The sequence below is a fragment of the Drosophila erecta genome, unplaced genomic scaffold (genome assembly GCF_003286155.1).
Source record: "Drosophila erecta strain 14021-0224.00,06,07 unplaced genomic scaffold, DereRS2 tig00000055-arrow-pilon, whole genome shotgun sequence".
NCBI lineage: Eukaryota > Metazoa > Arthropoda > Insecta > Diptera > Drosophilidae > Drosophila > Drosophila erecta.
In genome coordinates, this window is record NW_020825200.1 from 2,475,640 (window position 1) to 2,494,714 (window position 19,075).

The 19,075-nt window shown below is 40.3% G+C and overlaps 2 protein-coding genes across 5 annotated transcripts in view; one reads left to right on the forward strand and one right to left on the reverse strand.

Moving 5' to 3' along the window:
* LOC6543141 (MKRN2 opposite strand protein) overlaps nucleotides 1–19,075 on the reverse strand; it is a 53,842-nt gene that overhangs the window by 6,664 nt on the left and 28,103 nt on the right. Inside the window, exon 3 of one of the 4 annotated variants that reach the window (XM_026979277.1) lies at nucleotides 7,973–8,069. The exons of the other annotated variants lie outside the window; for them this stretch is intronic. The gene's annotated coding sequence lies outside the window, so the exon portion shown is untranslated. The remainder of the gene's footprint in view (nucleotides 1–7,972; nucleotides 8,070–19,075) is intronic. 4 annotated transcript variants of the gene reach the window in all.
* The window catches only part of LOC6542857 (protein eyes shut), a 52,622-nt gene that overhangs the window by 3,817 nt on the left and 29,730 nt on the right, over nucleotides 1–19,075 (forward strand). Inside the window, exons 2-3 of the mRNA XM_001968363.3 lie at nucleotides 8,003–8,899; nucleotides 12,051–12,199. Of these exons, the coding sequence (XP_001968399.2) occupies nucleotides 8,412–8,899; nucleotides 12,051–12,199 (637 nt within the window). The 5' untranslated portion in view covers nucleotides 8,003–8,411. The remainder of the gene's footprint in view (nucleotides 1–8,002; nucleotides 8,900–12,050; nucleotides 12,200–19,075) is intronic.

A 19,075-nucleotide genomic window follows, 5' to 3' on the forward strand; every position in this document is an offset into this window, starting at 1 on the left:
GCGTCGAAGAGGGAAACTCGATACGAGTGAAAGCGGCGGAAAAGGGCAGACACTTTCACTTTGTGCCCATTTAAGGTCGTGTATGGTGGCGTTTTCCCTACGTACGTGCAATAAATAAGCGACTTATTTATGCCCCTCACACAGACAGCGCCAATAACAAAGTATTTGGGTTAGTAATGCCATTTACGAGGCAAACAAACATAAAGCTAAAATGTAAAAAAGCTCTGTTTACCTTTATATGTACACATTATACATATTCCCATACCCGCTGGTAAATCCGTCTTCAATGTAAGCTCTGCTAAATCTTAAAGAACAAAAAAGAAATAAATATGCAGCAAAAACCCAGGGGACGAGCTTTCGTCTATTTAACTAACTGTGCATAATTCATAATTTAATTAAGAACTCAGCGAAATGAAAAGTTACACGAGGGACATTGACGCGCCCCCTCTCCAGCTTTTCCACTCTGCCCGCCCTCTCTCCATTTTCCATTTTCCCCCGTGCCAGCCTGTGTGTGTGTGTGTGTGTGAGTCAATGGCTGGGAAGCCCCGCTCTTCAGTGGAAATGGCCAACGCTTTTCACTGCGCGGAGGCCTGACATCTTAGCCATGTGGTTGCGTCCGCAACTGGCCTACTGCCAACCAGGGTCCGATGGGCCATAAGTCAAGGAAATCTGCGCGTCCAAATGGCTAGATTTCCCGCAGTTGAGGGAATGCATTAACACAGCTCTGGCCGGGATTACACTTTCCGAGGTGTAAAGATGCAGTTCTCACAGCGTGCTTTAATAGGGAAAATTATGGTCATTGCAGTTACAAATAATATTAATGGTGCAATTTTGCCACAATGGAAACAGATCCATTCTATAACAGCCCATGAATTTAACATTAGAGCTGGCAAGTTTCAGCTATAAATATTAAATGCATGGCCAATAAATTACCGCACACATCCGCCGCAAAGTCGGCTATTGATTAAAACGCATTCCGGTGGTTCCCCAAAAGAATTCGCCAGAATCAAAGCAAAAAGCTTACGCAGATGGATGGGGGGGTTTGACGGAAACCTTCAGCGGAAATGCCATTCAAACCGCAAACGATTGTCCAGAACATTTTCGATTTTCCCGCTACCCCCACAATTTCCCCGCCCCATTTCCACTTTCCACCGCCAACTTGTCACTGCAGAACCTAACAAGCCGCACAAAAGGCGTCCCTGCGACTTGGTCAGCTCTTCATTTGGTCAGCTGCCGACAGCAACCGCCATTCGCCACCGAGAACACCACCGACAACATCGCCAGCAGCAGCACAGTTTGGTGGTTTTCCCCGCTTTCCCCGCTTTCCCGGCTTTCCCTGCTCTCTGGCACTCGCAACCGAGCTTCCATGGTTAATTAACTTGCCTCGCATCGCGTCGACTTGCCAGCGAAAAATTCCTTTGAGCGGGTTTCATTTTTATGCTCCCTTCGCTGCTACAAAGTTAAACGCTTTGACTTCGCAGAAGACAAAAGGGAAACGATTTTCATCTACTAATTTAATTGCTGCGACGTGATATTGGCGGGACAAAAAAGCTAATTGGCAATCATTTCAAGGCCTTATTGACTAAGAGTCAAACGAAAGTTTAAAGCAATTAATGCGAACGTCTAGATTCACGGCTCATTATTTTGGAGTAACATACCAAGGGAAAGCTAATTGAAAATCTAGCAAAATCTTTAAGAAACCATTCGTATCTCGATGAGCTAGGCCAAAATGCATATTAAATATTATTTGCTTTCCGAGATCTCTTCCTTGTTCTTGAATCTCCTCCACATAATTTATATTCAAAATCTTCTGCCTAGCACAAGCCAAATACATGAGCATTTGCATTTTCCCATTAAACTTAAGCAAATATGAACAAATTTCCAGCACCAGCTCGAATTCGCAGCTGCCTGGGTAAGCGAGTTGCATTTAAATTAACTTAATTTTCTGCTCATTTGCAAATGCAAACACTTTACTCCTCGGCGAAGACGTGTATGCAATTACAGTCGCCCACATAAATATATGGCAGAGGCATTCACTTAAGTTGCACAATTTTAATTACAATTGTAGCCAAAGACACAGACACCAATGAGCCACGCCCACTAAATGCGAGTGTTAAGCCGAAACTAAAACTAAAAAAAAGGGAAACATGAGGCAAGTGCAATAATAAACATACAGTGCGAGTAACACGGAGAGATGCGGGCAGGAAAAACGAAATTTCACATTGCGGAAGCGAAAAATTTTCATTTAAAGCGATAAAAACTTTTATTACCACTACGAAAAATGTTGGGAATGTTTTGGGCGCCTGGCAGTATGCAACATTTTTGCTCCGTCGGCTTTCGCACACACACACACGCACAATGAGTGTGTGTGTTGTGTAGAAGGAGCCATCGGAGTTATCTCCGCCCACTACTCGGCTTGGTTTCCATCCACTTGTATAATCGATGTATCCATGCCGATGCCTTTCTGCCTTTCTGCCTACGCCCCCAAAGCCACGCCCCTGGAAAACCCTTTGTGTTGTTTATGTTACATTTGTGTGCTGCCTGGTTTTATTGCATTTGCGGCGTCGTGATTTTCTGGCGAAACTGTTTGAGGCTGTGCAAGGAGCTCCCCTCGAAGTGGAGCACTTTTCCCCATGCGGAAAGCAAACGAAAGTAGTGCACAGGATTAGCCGAGCGGAGAAGACCACACATTTTGGGCTTATGAGCATTGCCCGGGCATATTTCATGCTCATATTGATTTTTGATGGCAGAGAAAGCCAAGAACGAAATGTGGAAATGAAAACGAACGGAAAATAAGCCGGAAAAATAAGGCAGCTACCCGCCCCGATGAGGGAATTTGACAATATTAATGAATTAGTTTTTGATTAAAGAATAGCAGCTCCCTAGACTCCACTTTCGAGGGAACTACTTAATCATCGAAATGCTCCAGCAAATCGACCAAGCTTATGCTACACAATGTGGTTAGTCTTGACCAAAGCCAATCAATTGAATTAATTATTCAAATCGAAAACGTGGACAGCCAAGGACAGTTACAGCAATCAAACCAATGTGTCCACCGACTTCACCTCAGCCAGACAATGTTCGCAGATAAACGTATAAATAACCAATTCAAATTCAATTTACGTTTGTTGTTTCGCTGGCCAGATGGCCATCGAAACCGAGCGAAACAAGTTCGAAACAAAAATTGGGGAAATAAGAATGCAACGCGATGTGTATGAATTGCAAGACAAATACGCTTAAATAAATCTGCCGGCAGCACAGATTGCTTTAATAAATATTCCAGGGGTCAGGGGAAGTGTTTACACAGACCAAACGGGCAAACACAAAAGGAAGGAAACCGGAGGAAACCAACGACAGCATTCGAAACATTTTTAAAACACATTTACAAAACAAAGAGTGAAAGCTAGCAGAGCACACTACAATGTTAATGTCGGAGGTCAGCAGATGGGACGAAAGCCAAGAGAAAGGCGCCAAAGTCGAGAAAGGCGCACACATGGCGTATACGCAATCTTCGTGTATCGCGTATCCTGCCAGCGGCTCCTTTGTGTGCGAAAATGGAGCGCGTGCTGACACTTAATCTTGGAGCTGACGCAGATGCAGCCCAGGATATGGCAGTCATATATCTCGAAGGCTTTGAACTTCCTAGGCAGCGGATGTCGCATGTTATCCGCCTTCCAAAGGGATCAACGCAAAAGCGGAGCCAAAGATAATGCACTGGGCACGGCGTTTCCTCCTAGGATAAAAAGCGAACCGTTTCCCAAATGGGTGTACTCAATCGGAAGTGGAAGCCCAGCTTGGTTTTTCGACCCAGACCTCTTCCATATATACCCCATAAAACCCAAACACTTCAAGCTGTTCATAGGGAAAATTATCGCGGACATTATGCTATATTTTCATCGACCATGCCCTATTAAGACATGGTGCGCCACTTTTTTTGCGCCCCTGCAAAGCAATTTCAACCCCCATTTGGCCCACACTGCGTATGAGTTATGAAAATCATTTCCGAGCATCATGAGCAGCGACTGCGACCGAGAAATGCTCACGAATACTTCAAAGTCCGAAATTGATTTAAGTCAATTAATTATAACGACCCGCAACCACAATAACAACAGGAGCTAGACCGATTGGCCACGCCCCCTTTGGGGCGCACCCCCCGCAAACGACGTCACGTTTCCACACTGCCATGTGAGTCGAGATGCATTAGATATACAGGGATAAGAGATAATGAGTTGGTATACCAGTTATTAGGAATATGTGTGGCGATGAAAGCTTACCAGACGAATTCAATGAAACATCTAACTTCTGAAAAAAGGATTCTATTCAGGAAAATTATGTGCCATTCAATAGCTGCATGCTTTGTATGGCCATATTTTTGGGGCAGGGCTTTTCTGGTGGGCCTTTCATGTGGGTGGATGGAACAGGCCATGTAATCGTATTAGCCAAACGGAACTGGTGGCTGGTCGAGCACGTGTTTGCAGAACGGGGAAGGGGGTGGTCGGGTATAGGTGGGCGGGAGGGGATACTTAAAGGTAATTGTATTTGTGCAGTGCCCACATGGCGTGTTTTATGAACATAGAGGAGAGCGAGAGTGCTGTGTGTTTGCTCATATGTCTTGTCAAAGACAAGTTAATTATTTTAACATGTGTGTAACTCTGCGTTCGTTCGCGTTCGTTGTATTGTTTATTTTTGGCCATCGATTTTCACACGCTTTACACACACACATTACAGGACTCACAGGCAGCGCAAAGTGTTCGGAAGATCCTGGCTCAATGGCTCGGCATATTGCTTGCCTTATTATAAACGCTCTCTGCTCCCGGTGGCTGCTGAGTTTTTCCAAATATTTGCACAATATTTGTCAGAATTAATTAACAATATGAGCGAGAAGTGGGGTACGAAAACCTCTGTTGTCTCAGCATTTTCAACTTTTTACGCCAGCACTTGTTTACTCAAAAGCGCTTTGCATAAATTGCACAACACAAGCCGACAAAAAAATGTGCACAATTTCATTAAATTTATGCGAGCAAATTTCTCTGGTCTAAGGAATGGCAAATAAACTGAGCAGCACTCTAGGAAATTTCTGAAAAGTATTTCAAAGAATAGAGAGCTCAAGTTGAACGAGTTAGCCACAGAACCAATTGTGTTTCTTGATTGCAGATATTGTATGTAGGTGATGTACGGGCAGGCCGTCAGGTAATTGTTTTTGAAGAATGATTTATGATTATTACGCAATAAATCATAATCATTAGCTCAGATTCAATACTAATTTGACGCCTAAGTAGGCTAGGTACGTCCCTCCAAATCCTTGCTGTAATTGCAATCCTTCAGCATCAGTCTTTTCGCATTTATCTTACCAACTTCCTGGGCCTGTCTTCCTAAAAAAAATCCTGTCACTCTGCCACTCATCAGCGACTAACGAGGCCGTAGAAAACCTGTTAATAATTACCCCACCAGATTACACATTGCCTAACAAGGCCCATTCATTAATGTCATCAAATTCTTGAAGGACAGCCGACAACGTCTTCCATCTCGTCCTGCAAATCTGCAACATTATGTCAACACACAGTTGTTGGCAAATGGCTCACGTTAATGGCAAAGTCCTCGGGTCCCCAAGTGCCCCCGTAGTGCCACCTCCTGGGATTTCCACAAAGTTGCAGTTGCTGCAAATGCCATAAAAAGGCAACAGGAACGGCAGCAACAGCAGTGGCGACAATAAAAGCAGAAACATCTAGGCTGTGGATCTCGGTTTTGGCCTGGCTTTCACCCAGGTGAACGACGAGAATTTGCCGAATGAAAACGTTTTGGTTTTATGGCCCTCCCCTTGCTGGCTAACATTTTCGCAGCGGAAAATGGTCCTAGAGTATGCAGGTGCCACCAATTTAATGACATTTCCTGCTTAATGATGGCCAAAAACGCATACTTCGCTCGGCCTGAAAATATCACTTAATGATTACGGCCAAGGTCCCAACTGTTTAATTTGAAATACTGGGAATTCTTCTCGGTTTACTTTAAAAAGAGATGTAGCCTTGGATTTCGCTATGATTCCCAACTGATTGGTCAACTTGAAAGGACCAGCATTTTGTTTGTCTCTTGTTGAATGGAGAGGAAAAGCGATGGAGGATAAAGTGGCGGATGCACTCGGTCATCTCTCTGTGTAACTGGAACAACTTCTGGCTTCTTCTCCGGCAATTCGAGATTGCCTCTCCAGCACCTACGGCCACGCCCACCGCCCCTTTGGCTCTCGGCCAGTTTGAGCCGTTCGTGCGCATTTCATGCTGTCTGTGTTTACAAGCTAAATTCATTCACCGCCGCTCGTCGCCTGCCGTCATCAGCAATGTGATGATATCCGTGTACCTCCTGTGGAACCTCCCCCACCCATTTTCCTCCCCTCCAGCTAGCGCTTTTCCTATTGCTGTTCTTGTTGCTGCCCCCCTGACAATGCAGCCTGCTGATGGGAAAATGGATGCAACAATGGCAACACGAGCCTCATCAGCATCATCAGGATCTATTGCCTGGCGTCAACCTGACAGAGGAAAGTGCACTTGGCGAAATTGTGCCTGCGGTTTGCTGAAATGTTTTTAGTACAGTTCTTAAGACAACTTACTTAGCACGTTGTTTTTGGAGTGCTATTATGAAACCTAATGAAAAGCTCTCACGTTGTGAATGACCATTCCTAGTGTATACTTCTTAAGTGCACCTTCCGTTTTCCTCAGCTACCATAACGATATGTGATAAGTTTATGCAAGTTAATCAACGCTAGCGTCCGCGTCTTTCAATTTGAGCCTGACTCTAATTTCCAGCTGGAAAATGGCCACCATACATTGGCTCCTCTTCGTATTAGCCGCTTATAATCCCAACGTTGCGACTGACGCTGGCCATATAGTGCTCCATTCAAACAATATGGTCGGATAGTTCTCCGACCCCCAAAGCGATGATGAAAGACTGTGCCAGTTGCTTGGTCGTTGGCCAAGATAAGTCGGATTTATGTTGATGGTGCAGTCGGGCTATGAGGCGCCTGGTAGGGATACGGAATCCAAGTCCCTCCTCCAGTGTCCCAGTGTCCTGGTCAGTTATCCGTTGCCATCGCACAAGTCTGCTGCTCTGCTGTTCTGCTGCAATTGACGTTGCGAGTTACTACTTTGAAATGGTCCCGAAAGCTGTCTCTTTTTTCAGCTTTTTAACTCCGGCAAACATTCTGTAGCAGCCATAAAGAATATTTATTTTCTGACTAGTGTGTGGGGAAGAAACGTTGCTAAGTTATTAGTCTGCATATTGTGCATGCAAAGGAATTACAAGTACTTTCTCGGTCTTAAAGCGGAGGAAGGCTCGGCGGATGTCCACTGACCAGCAAGTTAATTTAATAAAGTAGAGCCCCGCATTTTTCTGTGAAAACATTTCTTTTACTGTATGCTCTGGGCCTATCTAAACATCCAAGTACCCGAAGCCCAAAACTAACCCAAATCCATGCAGCACATGTGTGATATGCGAACAAGTTGTCGGGTTTATTTTGACACATGGGTAATGGGAAAATGTAGTGTACATCTGGCCATCAGACGGAGTGAAATAGGATGGGTATCCACATGGCGGCATTATGGATTAGATGTGTAAAACGGATTTCGACTGCCACACAAAGTGATATGCTGTTTGAGGATTTGGGTTGGGCTTTGTCAAAACTTGTTTATTTCGCAAATAGAAACAGTGTCAATCAGTGCAGTATTAAGCCCTAAAATAAAATCAATTAATATTACAAATGCGCTCCCAGTGATTCGCAAATGAATATTTACCTAATTAATTCTTTAATGTGGAAAATGATATTACAGTAAATCACAGCGTAATATGGCACAGATTAGTTGAGGAAAAATATCTACCATTTTACAGCCAATTGTGGGAGCACAAAAACTTCCCCAGCTATCTAATTGCCACTTTAGAGCGGCGAAACAATTGAGGGCCGCAAATATTATCTCAGAATACTTACGATTGTTCTTTGCGCTCTGCACTTTTACAGATTGCAAATTGAAATGGCAGCGGCAATGTGAACGACCAGAAGAGCCACAATACGCCGCTGAAGAGCTCTGGAAATAAGCAGTAGAAAAAACAGGAAATATCAGAAGGAAGCGGTCGAAATCATAAACAAGAATGCCAGCCACTTGCGGAGGACTGTGAGGAGTGCAAGGACTGCAAGGACTGCAAGAACTGCAAGGATGCTGATGCGATGCGCAGGCGACGCAGATTGCATTCAAGGACCGCTGGGCCAGCAAACAATCAGTGGGGCAGACAATGAGAACTAATAAAGCACTTAAGCGGATAGAAGACCAGCAACAAGGACACCCAAGTGGAAGCGACTCTGCAGCAGCAGCAGCAGCAGCAGCCGCAGCAGCATCAATCAAAATAAGATTTCCCCAGTCACGGGGCGTATGAGCAACGTGCATCAGTTTGATACGCAGACGATGGCGGAATCGCCTCAAATTGAACGCGACATGGGTCGCCGATGTGCCGCGTTGCCTTCGAAGGACTCTGAGGACGGGGCCGGCACAGCTTTGGGGGCAGCCACACCGCTGACAGCGAACGGAGCCACCACCACCGGCCTGAGTGTTACACTTGCCCCCAAGGACATGCAACGAAACCACCTGCTAAAGATGCCAACACCAACAATAGAGAAACCAACGATAACAGCTACCATTGCCAGCAGCAGCAGCAGCAACAGCACCACTAGAAAATCAGCAACAGCCACACGGAGCCTGAACTCGAACCCGAACATCCTCCTTCCGACATTAAGGATATTAGCAAGGGGTGTGCTCCTACCCGTTCTGATCCTGGCCATCCTCGTGGGCAGCAGCCAGGCAGGATTCGCCTGCCTCAGCAATCCCTGTGTGTTCGGCGTGTGCATCGATGGCCTAAACAGGTGAGTTCGGGTGCAAAGCCCTCTAACAAATTTCTAGGGATGGCAGCGCTTGTAGGTGTTTACTCATTTCCAGGGGCTTATGCAAATTTAAACAAGCTTAATATTTTATTACCAAAATATCAGAACAGAACATTAACATTGCTACCCAGACTAGTTGTCTTGGTTAAATTCGACAAATCTGGATGAAGTTTTTCGAGCATCCCCAAATGGGTAAAAGCACTCCCAACCGTTTTACTTTTTTGCTGATTATCGGCCAGGCAGCGACCAATAAACCCGTCCAACACATTTCGAGTGGCAATAAACTCGTGCCACTTGCACATCAGGAGGGCATTCAGCTTCAGCTTCAGTTTCAGTTACCCCGATATATGGGCCTTTCCATACCGTGCCAAGCGATATGGGGAACCCTCGATGTTGATGCCGCCACTTAGCAGGGAAATGAATTTGCCACAGCTGTCCTCCCCGCTTCGGTTTTATTTCTGCTCCTGTTTCAGGGCAGGAATACCCCTAACCATGGGCCTCACATCCTTCACACTTTTTAATGCATGCCCGTTTAAATGGGGTTAAGTTGCGGCCACTGCAAGTGTGTTGGTGTGGGTTGGGGCGGAAGAGGCAGGGGGCGTGCCAAAGGGTTAAGTGGGTTTCAATTGCAAGCAGCTGGAAAATTATTAACTTGGACGAGCAACCGAAGTGCATTCTTAATGCAGAAAATTTATGGCCAAGATATGCAGAATATTTCAAGTTTTATTAAAAATGCAGCGCCCACAGCTGGGAATTTAATTAAATCTGCTGCTCAAAGATAATCAAGTTTAAGGAATATTGCAGTTATTTGCATCCATTGGCGTTCGCAGTTACATTTTTTAAATTCAGCCAGCTTTAAGCCAGGAATACACTCTTTCTTGCACAAATTCAGATAAGAAAGCTATGCAAATCCCTTGCAAATATCGCCAGAGTCTGCACTTCATCTCAAATTCAAATCTAAGTAGCTCCACAAATTGCAGCACTTCCAGCCATTCAGTGGGCTAAACTTTGAGGCTTAACTGTCAGAGATTCCACCATATTCCACCGACCTTTTCCCATAAGTACACATATATACTCGTACATATACGTGTATGTAACTCAAAACCGATTGCACAAACAAGTTAGAAGACGAGGCAATCCTTCTCCTTGACGCCATTTATACGACTAAGTAACTGCCACTTTATTTTTCTATGCTCACTTCGCGATATATGCAAGCGCTAATCCCACCCAGAAAGCATCCACAACCACCCAACCACCGACGGGAAATGCGGTTAAGATATTTTTTACGATAGCTCCATGGAAAAGCTGCAAGTCAAATGCGAAATGCGAAAACCAGAAGCTTGAAATCGCTTCCCGCCTGCATTTCCCCTCCCAAAATAGAGAGGAGTGGAAAAACTCAGGCTGGCCAAGGCGGATGGATGGGAAAGTTTATATGCTGGCAGGCGAAATTTATAGCTGCAATTAAATTTAACACGATGCCATGAGATTTAAACGGATTAACTGAATAGTTTTCGACCAGCTCAAACTTTGGGGTCGACTGCGTCGAGGGGGAATAGCGCGAAGGAGTTTACTGGCTTCGGAGAACATTGATATTTTATTGGTTTATCCTGGCTTACTCGAGCGATAAGATGGCTCTTAACCGTTTTATGACTTCGCTCCGAAGACTCCAATAAAAGTTGGCTGTTAAGGATGAGCAGACGGATATGATTTGCTTGGCAAATTGCTAAAGGCAATAATAGTTCACTTCATTCGGTCCTGAAACAGATTGAACTGTACAAAATGTTGAATGTTGTAAGCATTTAATTGTAAGCATTTAATTACAATTAGAACTCGCCACAGACTAATGGTTGAATTATTATTGAATAAATTATTAGCAATATTTATAAATAGAATGCACAAAAAATTACCCACCGCACCGAGCGTCCAATATCTTGATGGCAATAGCCACTCTGATATTCCGGCCGCAAGGAGCCGGTCCAAAGCCATTACGTAGTCATTTCCCAATTGCTCCTGGCTGAGCACAACAAATCAAATGGTCTCCCGGGTGAAAATGTCCAACCGTAGCCCATAATCAGCCGGAACAGAATCCCAGGGGCTTCACTCCGCACTCGGGTGAACTGAAAACAAGGTTCGGACACAACGGGCGAGTGTGTCTGGGTGCTTATGCCGTGCCAAGACCATAACAGACATGTGCACCGGGAGCCATCAGCTGCCTCCTGCATCCTAATGTAATCCATTATAAGGGACAACAGTAAGCCAACGTTACTTACCCCACTCCCCAGCCCCACTGGCCCATTTACACGGCAAAGAAACTTCTTTAATTAAGCCGGTTACCTGGCAGTCATCCTCCTGCCATGTTTGCAGTGCTCCTCGGATAACACTCGGCCACAGTTCCCCTGACACTTTTTTCGCTCTTTGCATTTCGGTTTCAATTCGAATTCGGCTTGGCCAAAATAGAAATAGAAATGGAAATGGAGAGCCCAGTCCCAAATGTCTACCAAATATTTATTTCCACAACTCCGCAAGCCCGATGTTGCGCTCTTTCAATGTTTATAGCACTCAACTGGCCGCCGATTTGGCTGTAGGGTATGTGCATTACGTCTGAATGTAGGAGATCCAAGCCTGAAAAGTCAAGGAAATTTATTCAGGAAAACACAGGAGTGCAGGCCAACTCAAATGCAGCTCAGCTGTATTTTCATAATTGGGAATAGTAGGATAACAACAGAAGTAGGAGTTTTCCAAGATGATGTGGTAGATGGAGTATTATATCATAAAATATTATAGATTGAATAATACAGTTTGAGTTAGATATATTAGGGGGAATATTTATCGGAACGCTATCTAGTTGTGTGGCCATAGGGTTAGGTATATATCCCAGAGAATATCCGCGAATTTATCCGCGTCCGCCCACTGCCATTATAGTACTGCTGTATCTGTATCTGTATCCGTATCTGCACACGCGAAACAATTTCTATCCAAAGCACTTTGTTCGTTCTGCCACTAAACCTGCGTTTTCTCTGTTTTCTTTTGCTGCGATGCTGCTATCCGGCTGTTTTTTACCACCGTTTGATGCATCATTGACACACCGTTCCGCACACCCACCGCACCCGGATGGAAACAACTAAAACAACAGCTCGTACTCGTGTTACTGCATTGATGGCTACACAGGGATCCAGTGCCAAACGAATTGGGACGAGTGCTGGTCGAGTCCTTGCCAGAACGGCGGGACATGTGTGGACGGTGTGGCCTACTACAATTGTACGTGTCCGGAAGGATTCTCTGGTAAGTGTGCCCATGCTATCTATCCGGGATTCCACTGGGTGGGTGGCATTTTCCGGGGTGGAGGAGGAGTGTGTGCCGCCGTGCTGCCTGAATGCGGTTTATTTTTGCGACCAGCAGCATCCAGTTGAAATGCTCGAATCTAAAACGCTCCGCGTGCACGGAAAATCGAAACTTTTAATATTTTATGAGCCAATGAAAAAATTGTTTCACTTCAGTAGACATTCGAACATTTTTCACTAAGTATAGTTAGGCATCAAATTGTTGCAGAGAAATATGCTGTAGTTATAAGTTGAAAAGTATGGCATTTTAATTGCATAGTAAACATACATACTACTAAGCAGAATATTTCCGTTAAAGTATTAAACAAATTTAAAATTTGTACAAATAAGTCTACTTGCTATCAGAATATCCAACGTTACATTGAGGTTTTTCTTCGCAGTGCATTTCCACAAATAGAAAATGGGGGGAAAAGGGTTATGCAGCAAAGTGGAGTGGCAAGCCAGTTGAGTGGGTGAAGTTCCTCTTCCGTTCCACGTGCGAAATGTATTTTTATTAAGCCAACATAAAAAACTCAGTCTCGCTTGGTTTGCACTTGGTCGGGAGCCTGAGACAGATCCCCCAGCAAATAGAGAGGAATTCCTGCCAGGACGCGCACACAGGACTCCCTTTTGGCCCCAAACGTATTTGTAAAATTTACGCGGCACGCGGAGCCACTGCGAAATAAAAATATAACGTACAGTGCTCGTTTTTACTTATTTCCCCGGCATTTGCTCACATGTGTCTATTCTTCTTTTTAACGCGCACTGAGAGTTTGGGACCGAGGGGAAAGGCTAGGAAAATCCAAATATAATATAGAAAAAGCAAACGTAAAGAAAACAGGCAGTCATTGAAGTGCAGAAGCCTTTTATACCCTTAAAATGGTGTTGATTCGGCAGGGAGAAATGCTCTGGAGGAGTTTCTGATAGTAAGGGTTATTCTTGCACTTGATTGAATCCTTTTAAAATATAGATGGAATACTATACTTCAGGCGGACATCGACTTAACCAAAAATAAATATAATTATTATTTCATTTTACTCTCTGGTCATTTTCCATATTTTCTTATTACAAGCTAGCAGTATTAATTAAGCCGAGTATCCTATTTTTATTGGAATTTATGTTTACCATGCCTAAGATTTCCTTTTAAGTAAGGGTATATGATTAAGTAAGATGATCAGAGAGGAGCGAGAAAAACGCTTTGAGAGATCTCCGAAGGCGTTAAGACGAAGGCAATCCGACGGGGCGAACGAGGAAAATGTGGAAAAGTGGAAATGGGAAAATGAGGAAAATGGGAAAGCCGAAGCTGGCAAACCAACTTTAATGTTGTCTATTGTGGTAGTCAATGCTGGGTGCTTAACTTGCCACTTGCCACTTGCCACTGCGTGTGTGTGTGTGTGTGTATGTGGGGCGCCGAGTATCTGAGTATCTGTGTTGGCCAAGTACGGAAGTCTAGCCATGGATGTATCTAATGTTCATCCTTTGGCTTCGTGTACGAGAGCACACATAAACACATTTACGTATGGTACGTGTGCGAAGCACTTAGTGTCCGTCCATGCATTTTCTTTTCTTTTTTTTGCCACCCCTTGCTGCACAAAGTTGACTTTATAAAATTTAGTGAAATTTATAGCCAACGTATATAGGTGTAATATGTGCTAGATTCCTATTTGTAGTCGGATCAAAGCTGGACTAAAACCGAAATACAAATTGCTGCAAATTTGTTCGGGAACTTTTCTGATGAGTTCAACGAGTGGAACACCAGCTGAACAATCAGGCCAAGGGAGGTGGCCAAATGATATAAATGGCCAGGGGAACGGGGATTTAAAAGCAGACCGAAGCCATTGACTGACTCTTTTGGACCACAGAGTCTTGGGAATAAATTACTGAGTTTGCCCGGAACAACATGGACTACATGTGTTTTCCGGCTGGCTGAATGCATTCAAATTGAAATAATGGAGATGAGTATTTGTGGGAGATTGGAAAAGGGATTTCACTTAAAACAAGATAAAATGTCGAGTTCCGCGACTATCAGATACCCGTTACTCAGCTAGTGAAAGTGCAAACTAGAAATTTCATAATTTTCTGGAACATCTATATTTTTGAATTTCTAAAACATCATACATCAGTAAAATTACAAACAAGTTTCTAAATTTGAATGCAAAATTTTTAGATATTCGGGCAAACATTTTGAGGTATGCCACTTCAAAATCCGATTAATATAAATTGAGTTATGGAGTATACAACTTCAGCCTTGGGCCATTTTTTAATTTTTTTGAATTTCCACATCATCACATCAGAAAAATTACAAAAAAATGAAAAAAAAATAAAATTCGAAATTTGAATGCAGATTTTTAGAGAATTGCGCCAGAAACATTTTGAGGTATGCCACTTCAAAATCCGATTGAAATAAGTTGAGTTATGGACTTTAGAACTTCAGCCTTGAGTCATTTTTGAGTTTCCACAACATCATCACATCAGAAAAATTATAAAAAAATTAAAAAAAAATAAAATTCTAAATTTGAATGCAGATTTTTAGAGAATTGCTCCAGAAACATTTTGAGGTATGCCACTTCAAAATCCGATTGAGATAAGTTGAGTTATGGAGTATAGAACTTCAGCCTTGAGTCATTTTTGAGTCTCCACAACATCATCACATCAGAAAAATTATAAAAAAAATGAAAAAAAAATAAAATTCTAAATTTGAATGCAGATTTTTAGAGAATTGCTCCAGAAACATTTTGAGGTATGCCACTTCAAAATCAGATTAAGATTAGCTGAGTTATGAGGTATAGAAGTTCAGCTTTGGGACATTTTATAGGTTTTTGAATTTCTACAACATCATCACATAAAAAAAATGACAAGAAAATTGAAAAACAATAAATTTCTAAATTTAAATGCAGATTTTTAGAGAATTGCGCCAGAAACATTTGGAGGTATGCCACTTCAAAATCCGATTAAGATTAGTTGAGTTATGGAGTATAGAAGTTCAGCTTTGGGACATTTTATAAGTTTTTGAATTTCTACAACATCATCACATCAAAAATATGACAAAAAAATTGAAAAAAAATAAATTTCTAAATTTAAATGTAGATTTTTAGAGAATTGCTCCAGAAACATTTTGAGGTATGCCACTTCAAAATCCGATTGAGATAAGTTGAGTTATGGAGTATAGAACTTCAGCCTTGAGTCATTTTTGAGTTTCCACAACATCATCACATCAGAAAAATTATAAAAAAATGAAACAAAAATAAAATTCTAAATTTGAATGCAGATTTTTAGAGAATTGCTCCAGAAACATTTTGAGGTATGCCACTTCAAAATCCGATTGAGATAAGTTGAGTTATGGAGTATAGAACTTCAGCCTTGAGTCATTTTTGAGTCTCCACAACATCATCACATCAGAAAAATTATAAAAAAAATGAAAAAAAAAATAAAATTCTAAATTTGAATGCAGATTTTTAGAGAATTGCTCCAGAAACATTTTGAGGTATGCCACTTCAAAATCCGATTGAGATAAGTTGAGTTATGGAGTATAGAACTTCAGCCTTGAGTCATTTTTGAGTCTCCACAACATCATCACATCAGAAAAATTATAAAAAAAATGAAAAAAAAATAAAATTATAAATTTGAATGCAGATTTTTAGAGAATTGCTCCAGAAACATTTAGAGGTATGCCACTTCAAAATCAGATTAAGATTAGCTGAGTTATGAGGTATAGAAGTTCAGCTTTGGGACATTTTATAGGTTTTTGAATTTCTACATCATCACATCAAAAAAATGACAAAAAAATTGAAAAAAAATAAATTTCTAAATTTAAATGCAGATTTTTAGAGAATTGCGCCAGAAACATTTGGAGGTATGCCACTTTAAAATCCGATTAAGATTAGTTGAGTTATGGAGTATAGAAGTTCAGCTTTGGGACATTTTATAGGTTTTTGAATTTCTACAACATCATCACATCAAAAAAATGACAAAAAAATTGAAAAAAAATAAATTTCTAAATTTAAATGTAGATTTTTAGAGAATTGCTCCAGAAACATTTTGAGGTATGCCACTTCAAAATCCGATTGAGATAAGTTGAGTTATGGAGTATAGAACTTCAGCCTTGAGTCATTTTTGAGTTTCCACAACATCATCACATCAGAAAAATTATAAAAAAAATGAAACAAAAATAAAATTCTAAATTTGAATGCAGATTTTTAGAGAATTGCTCCAGAAACATTTTAAGGTATGCCACTTCAAAATCCGATTGAGATAAGTTGAGTTATGGAGTATAGAACTTCAGCCTTGAGTCATTTTTGAGTCTCCACAACATCATCACATCAGAAAAATTATAAAAAAAATGAAAAAAAATAAAATTCTAAATTTGAATGTAGATTTTTAGAGAATTGCTCCAGAAACATTTTGAGGTATGCCACTTCAAAATCCGATTGAGATAAGTTGAGTTATGGAGTATAGAACTTCAGCCTTGAGTCATTTTTGAGTTTCCACAACATCATCACATCAGAAAAATTATAAAAAAATGAAAAAAAAAAAAAATTCTAAATTTGAATGCAGATTTTTAGAGAATTGCTCCAGAAACATTTAGAGGTATGCCACTTCAAAATCAGATTAAGATTAGCTGAGTTATGAGGTATAGAAGTTCAGCTTTGGGACATTTTATAGGTTTTTGAATTTCTACAACATCATCACATAAAAAAAATGACAAGAAAATTGAAAAACAATAAATTTCTAAATTTAAATGCAGATTTTTAGAGAATTGCGCCAGAAACATTTGGAGGTATGCCACTTCAAAATCCGATTAAGATTAGTTGAGTTATGGAGTATAGAAGTTCAGCTTTGGGACATTTTATAAGTTTTTGAATTTCTACAACATCATCACATCAAAAAAATGACAAAAAAATTGAAAAAAAATAAATTTCTAAATTTGAATGCAGATTTTTAGAGAATTGCGCCAGAAACATTTAGAGGTATGCTACTTCAAAATCCGATTAGATCAGTTATGAGGTATAGAAGTTCAGCTTTGGGACATTTTATAGGTTTTTGAATTTCTACATCATCACATCAAAAAAATGACAAAAAAATTGAAAAAAAAAAAATTCTAAATTTGAATGCAGATTTTTAGAGAATTGCTCCAGAAACATTTAGAGGTATGCCACTTCAAAATCTGATTAAGATTAGTTGAGTTATGAGGTATAGAAGTTCAGCTTTGGGACATTTTATAGGTTTTTGAATTTCTACAACATCATCACATCAAAAAAATGACAAAAAAATTGAAAAAAAATAAATTTCTAAATTTGAATGCAGATTTTTAGAGAATTGCGCCAGAAACATTTAGAGGTATGCTACTTCAAAATCCGATTAAGATTAGTTCAGTTATGAGGTATAGAAGTTCAGCTTTGGGACATTTTATAGGTTTTTGAATTTCTACATCATCACATCAAAAAAATGACAAAAAAATTGAAAAAAAATAAAATTCTAAATTTGAATGCAGATTTTTAGAGAATTGCCCCAGAAACATTTTGAGGTATGCCACTTCAAAATCCGATTGAGATAAGTTGAGTTATGGAGTATAGAACTTCAGCCTTGAGTCATTTTTGAGTCTCCACAACATCATCACATCAGAAAAATTATAAAAAAAATGAAAAAAAAATAAAATTCTAAATTTGAATGCAGATTTTTAGAGAATTGCTCCAGAAACATTTTGAGGTATGCCACTTCAAAATCCGATTGAGATAAGTTGAGTTATGGAGTATAGAACTTCAGCCTTGAGTCATTTTTGAGTTTCCACAACATCATCACATCAGAAAAAATTATAAAAAAATGAAAAAAAAAAAAAATTCTAAATTTGAATGCAGATTTTTAGAGAATTGCTCCAGAAACATTTAGAGGTATGCCACTTCAAAATCCGATTAAGATTAGTTGAGTTATGAGGTATAGAAGTTCAGCTTTGGGACATTTTATAGGTTTTTGAATTTCTACAACATCATCACATCAAAAAAATGACAAAAAAATTGAAAAAAAATAAATTTCTAAATTTGAATGCAGATTTTTAGAGAATTGCTCCAGAAACATTTAGAGGTATGCCACTTCAAAATCCGATTAAGATTAGCTGAGTTATGAGGTATAGATGTTCAGCTTTGGGACATTTTATAGGTTTTTGAATTTCTACAACATCATCACATAAAAAAAATGACAAGAAAATTGAAAAAAAATAAATTTCTAAATTTAAATGCAGATTTTTAGAGAATTGCTCCAGAAACATTTAGAGGTATGCCACTTCAAAATCCGATTAAGATTAGTTGAGTTATGAGGTATAGAAGTTCAGCTTTGGGACATTTTATAGGTTTTTGAATTTCTACAACATCATCACATCAAAAAAATGACAAAAAAATTGAAAAAAAATAAATTTCTAAATTTGAATGCAGATTTTTAGAGAATTGCTCCAGAAACATTTAGAGGTATGCCACTTCAAAATCCGATTAAGATTAGCTGAGTTATGAGGTATAGATGTTCAGCTTTGGGACATTTTATAGGTTTTTGAATTTCTACAACATCATCACATAAAAAAAATGACAAGAAAATTGAAAAAAAATAAATTTCTAAATTTAAATGCAGATTTTTAGAGAATTGCGCCAGAAACATTTAGAGGTATGCTACTTCAAAATCCGATTAAGATTAGTTCAGTTATGAGGTATAGAACTTCAGCCTTGGGCCATTTCTTAAATATCTTGAATTTCTACAACACCATCGGAAACGCTTCCTTCTGCCTGTTACATACTTTATTATCATATACATATAAATATATAAATAAAAATAAATAATTAAAAGGAAAGGAAAA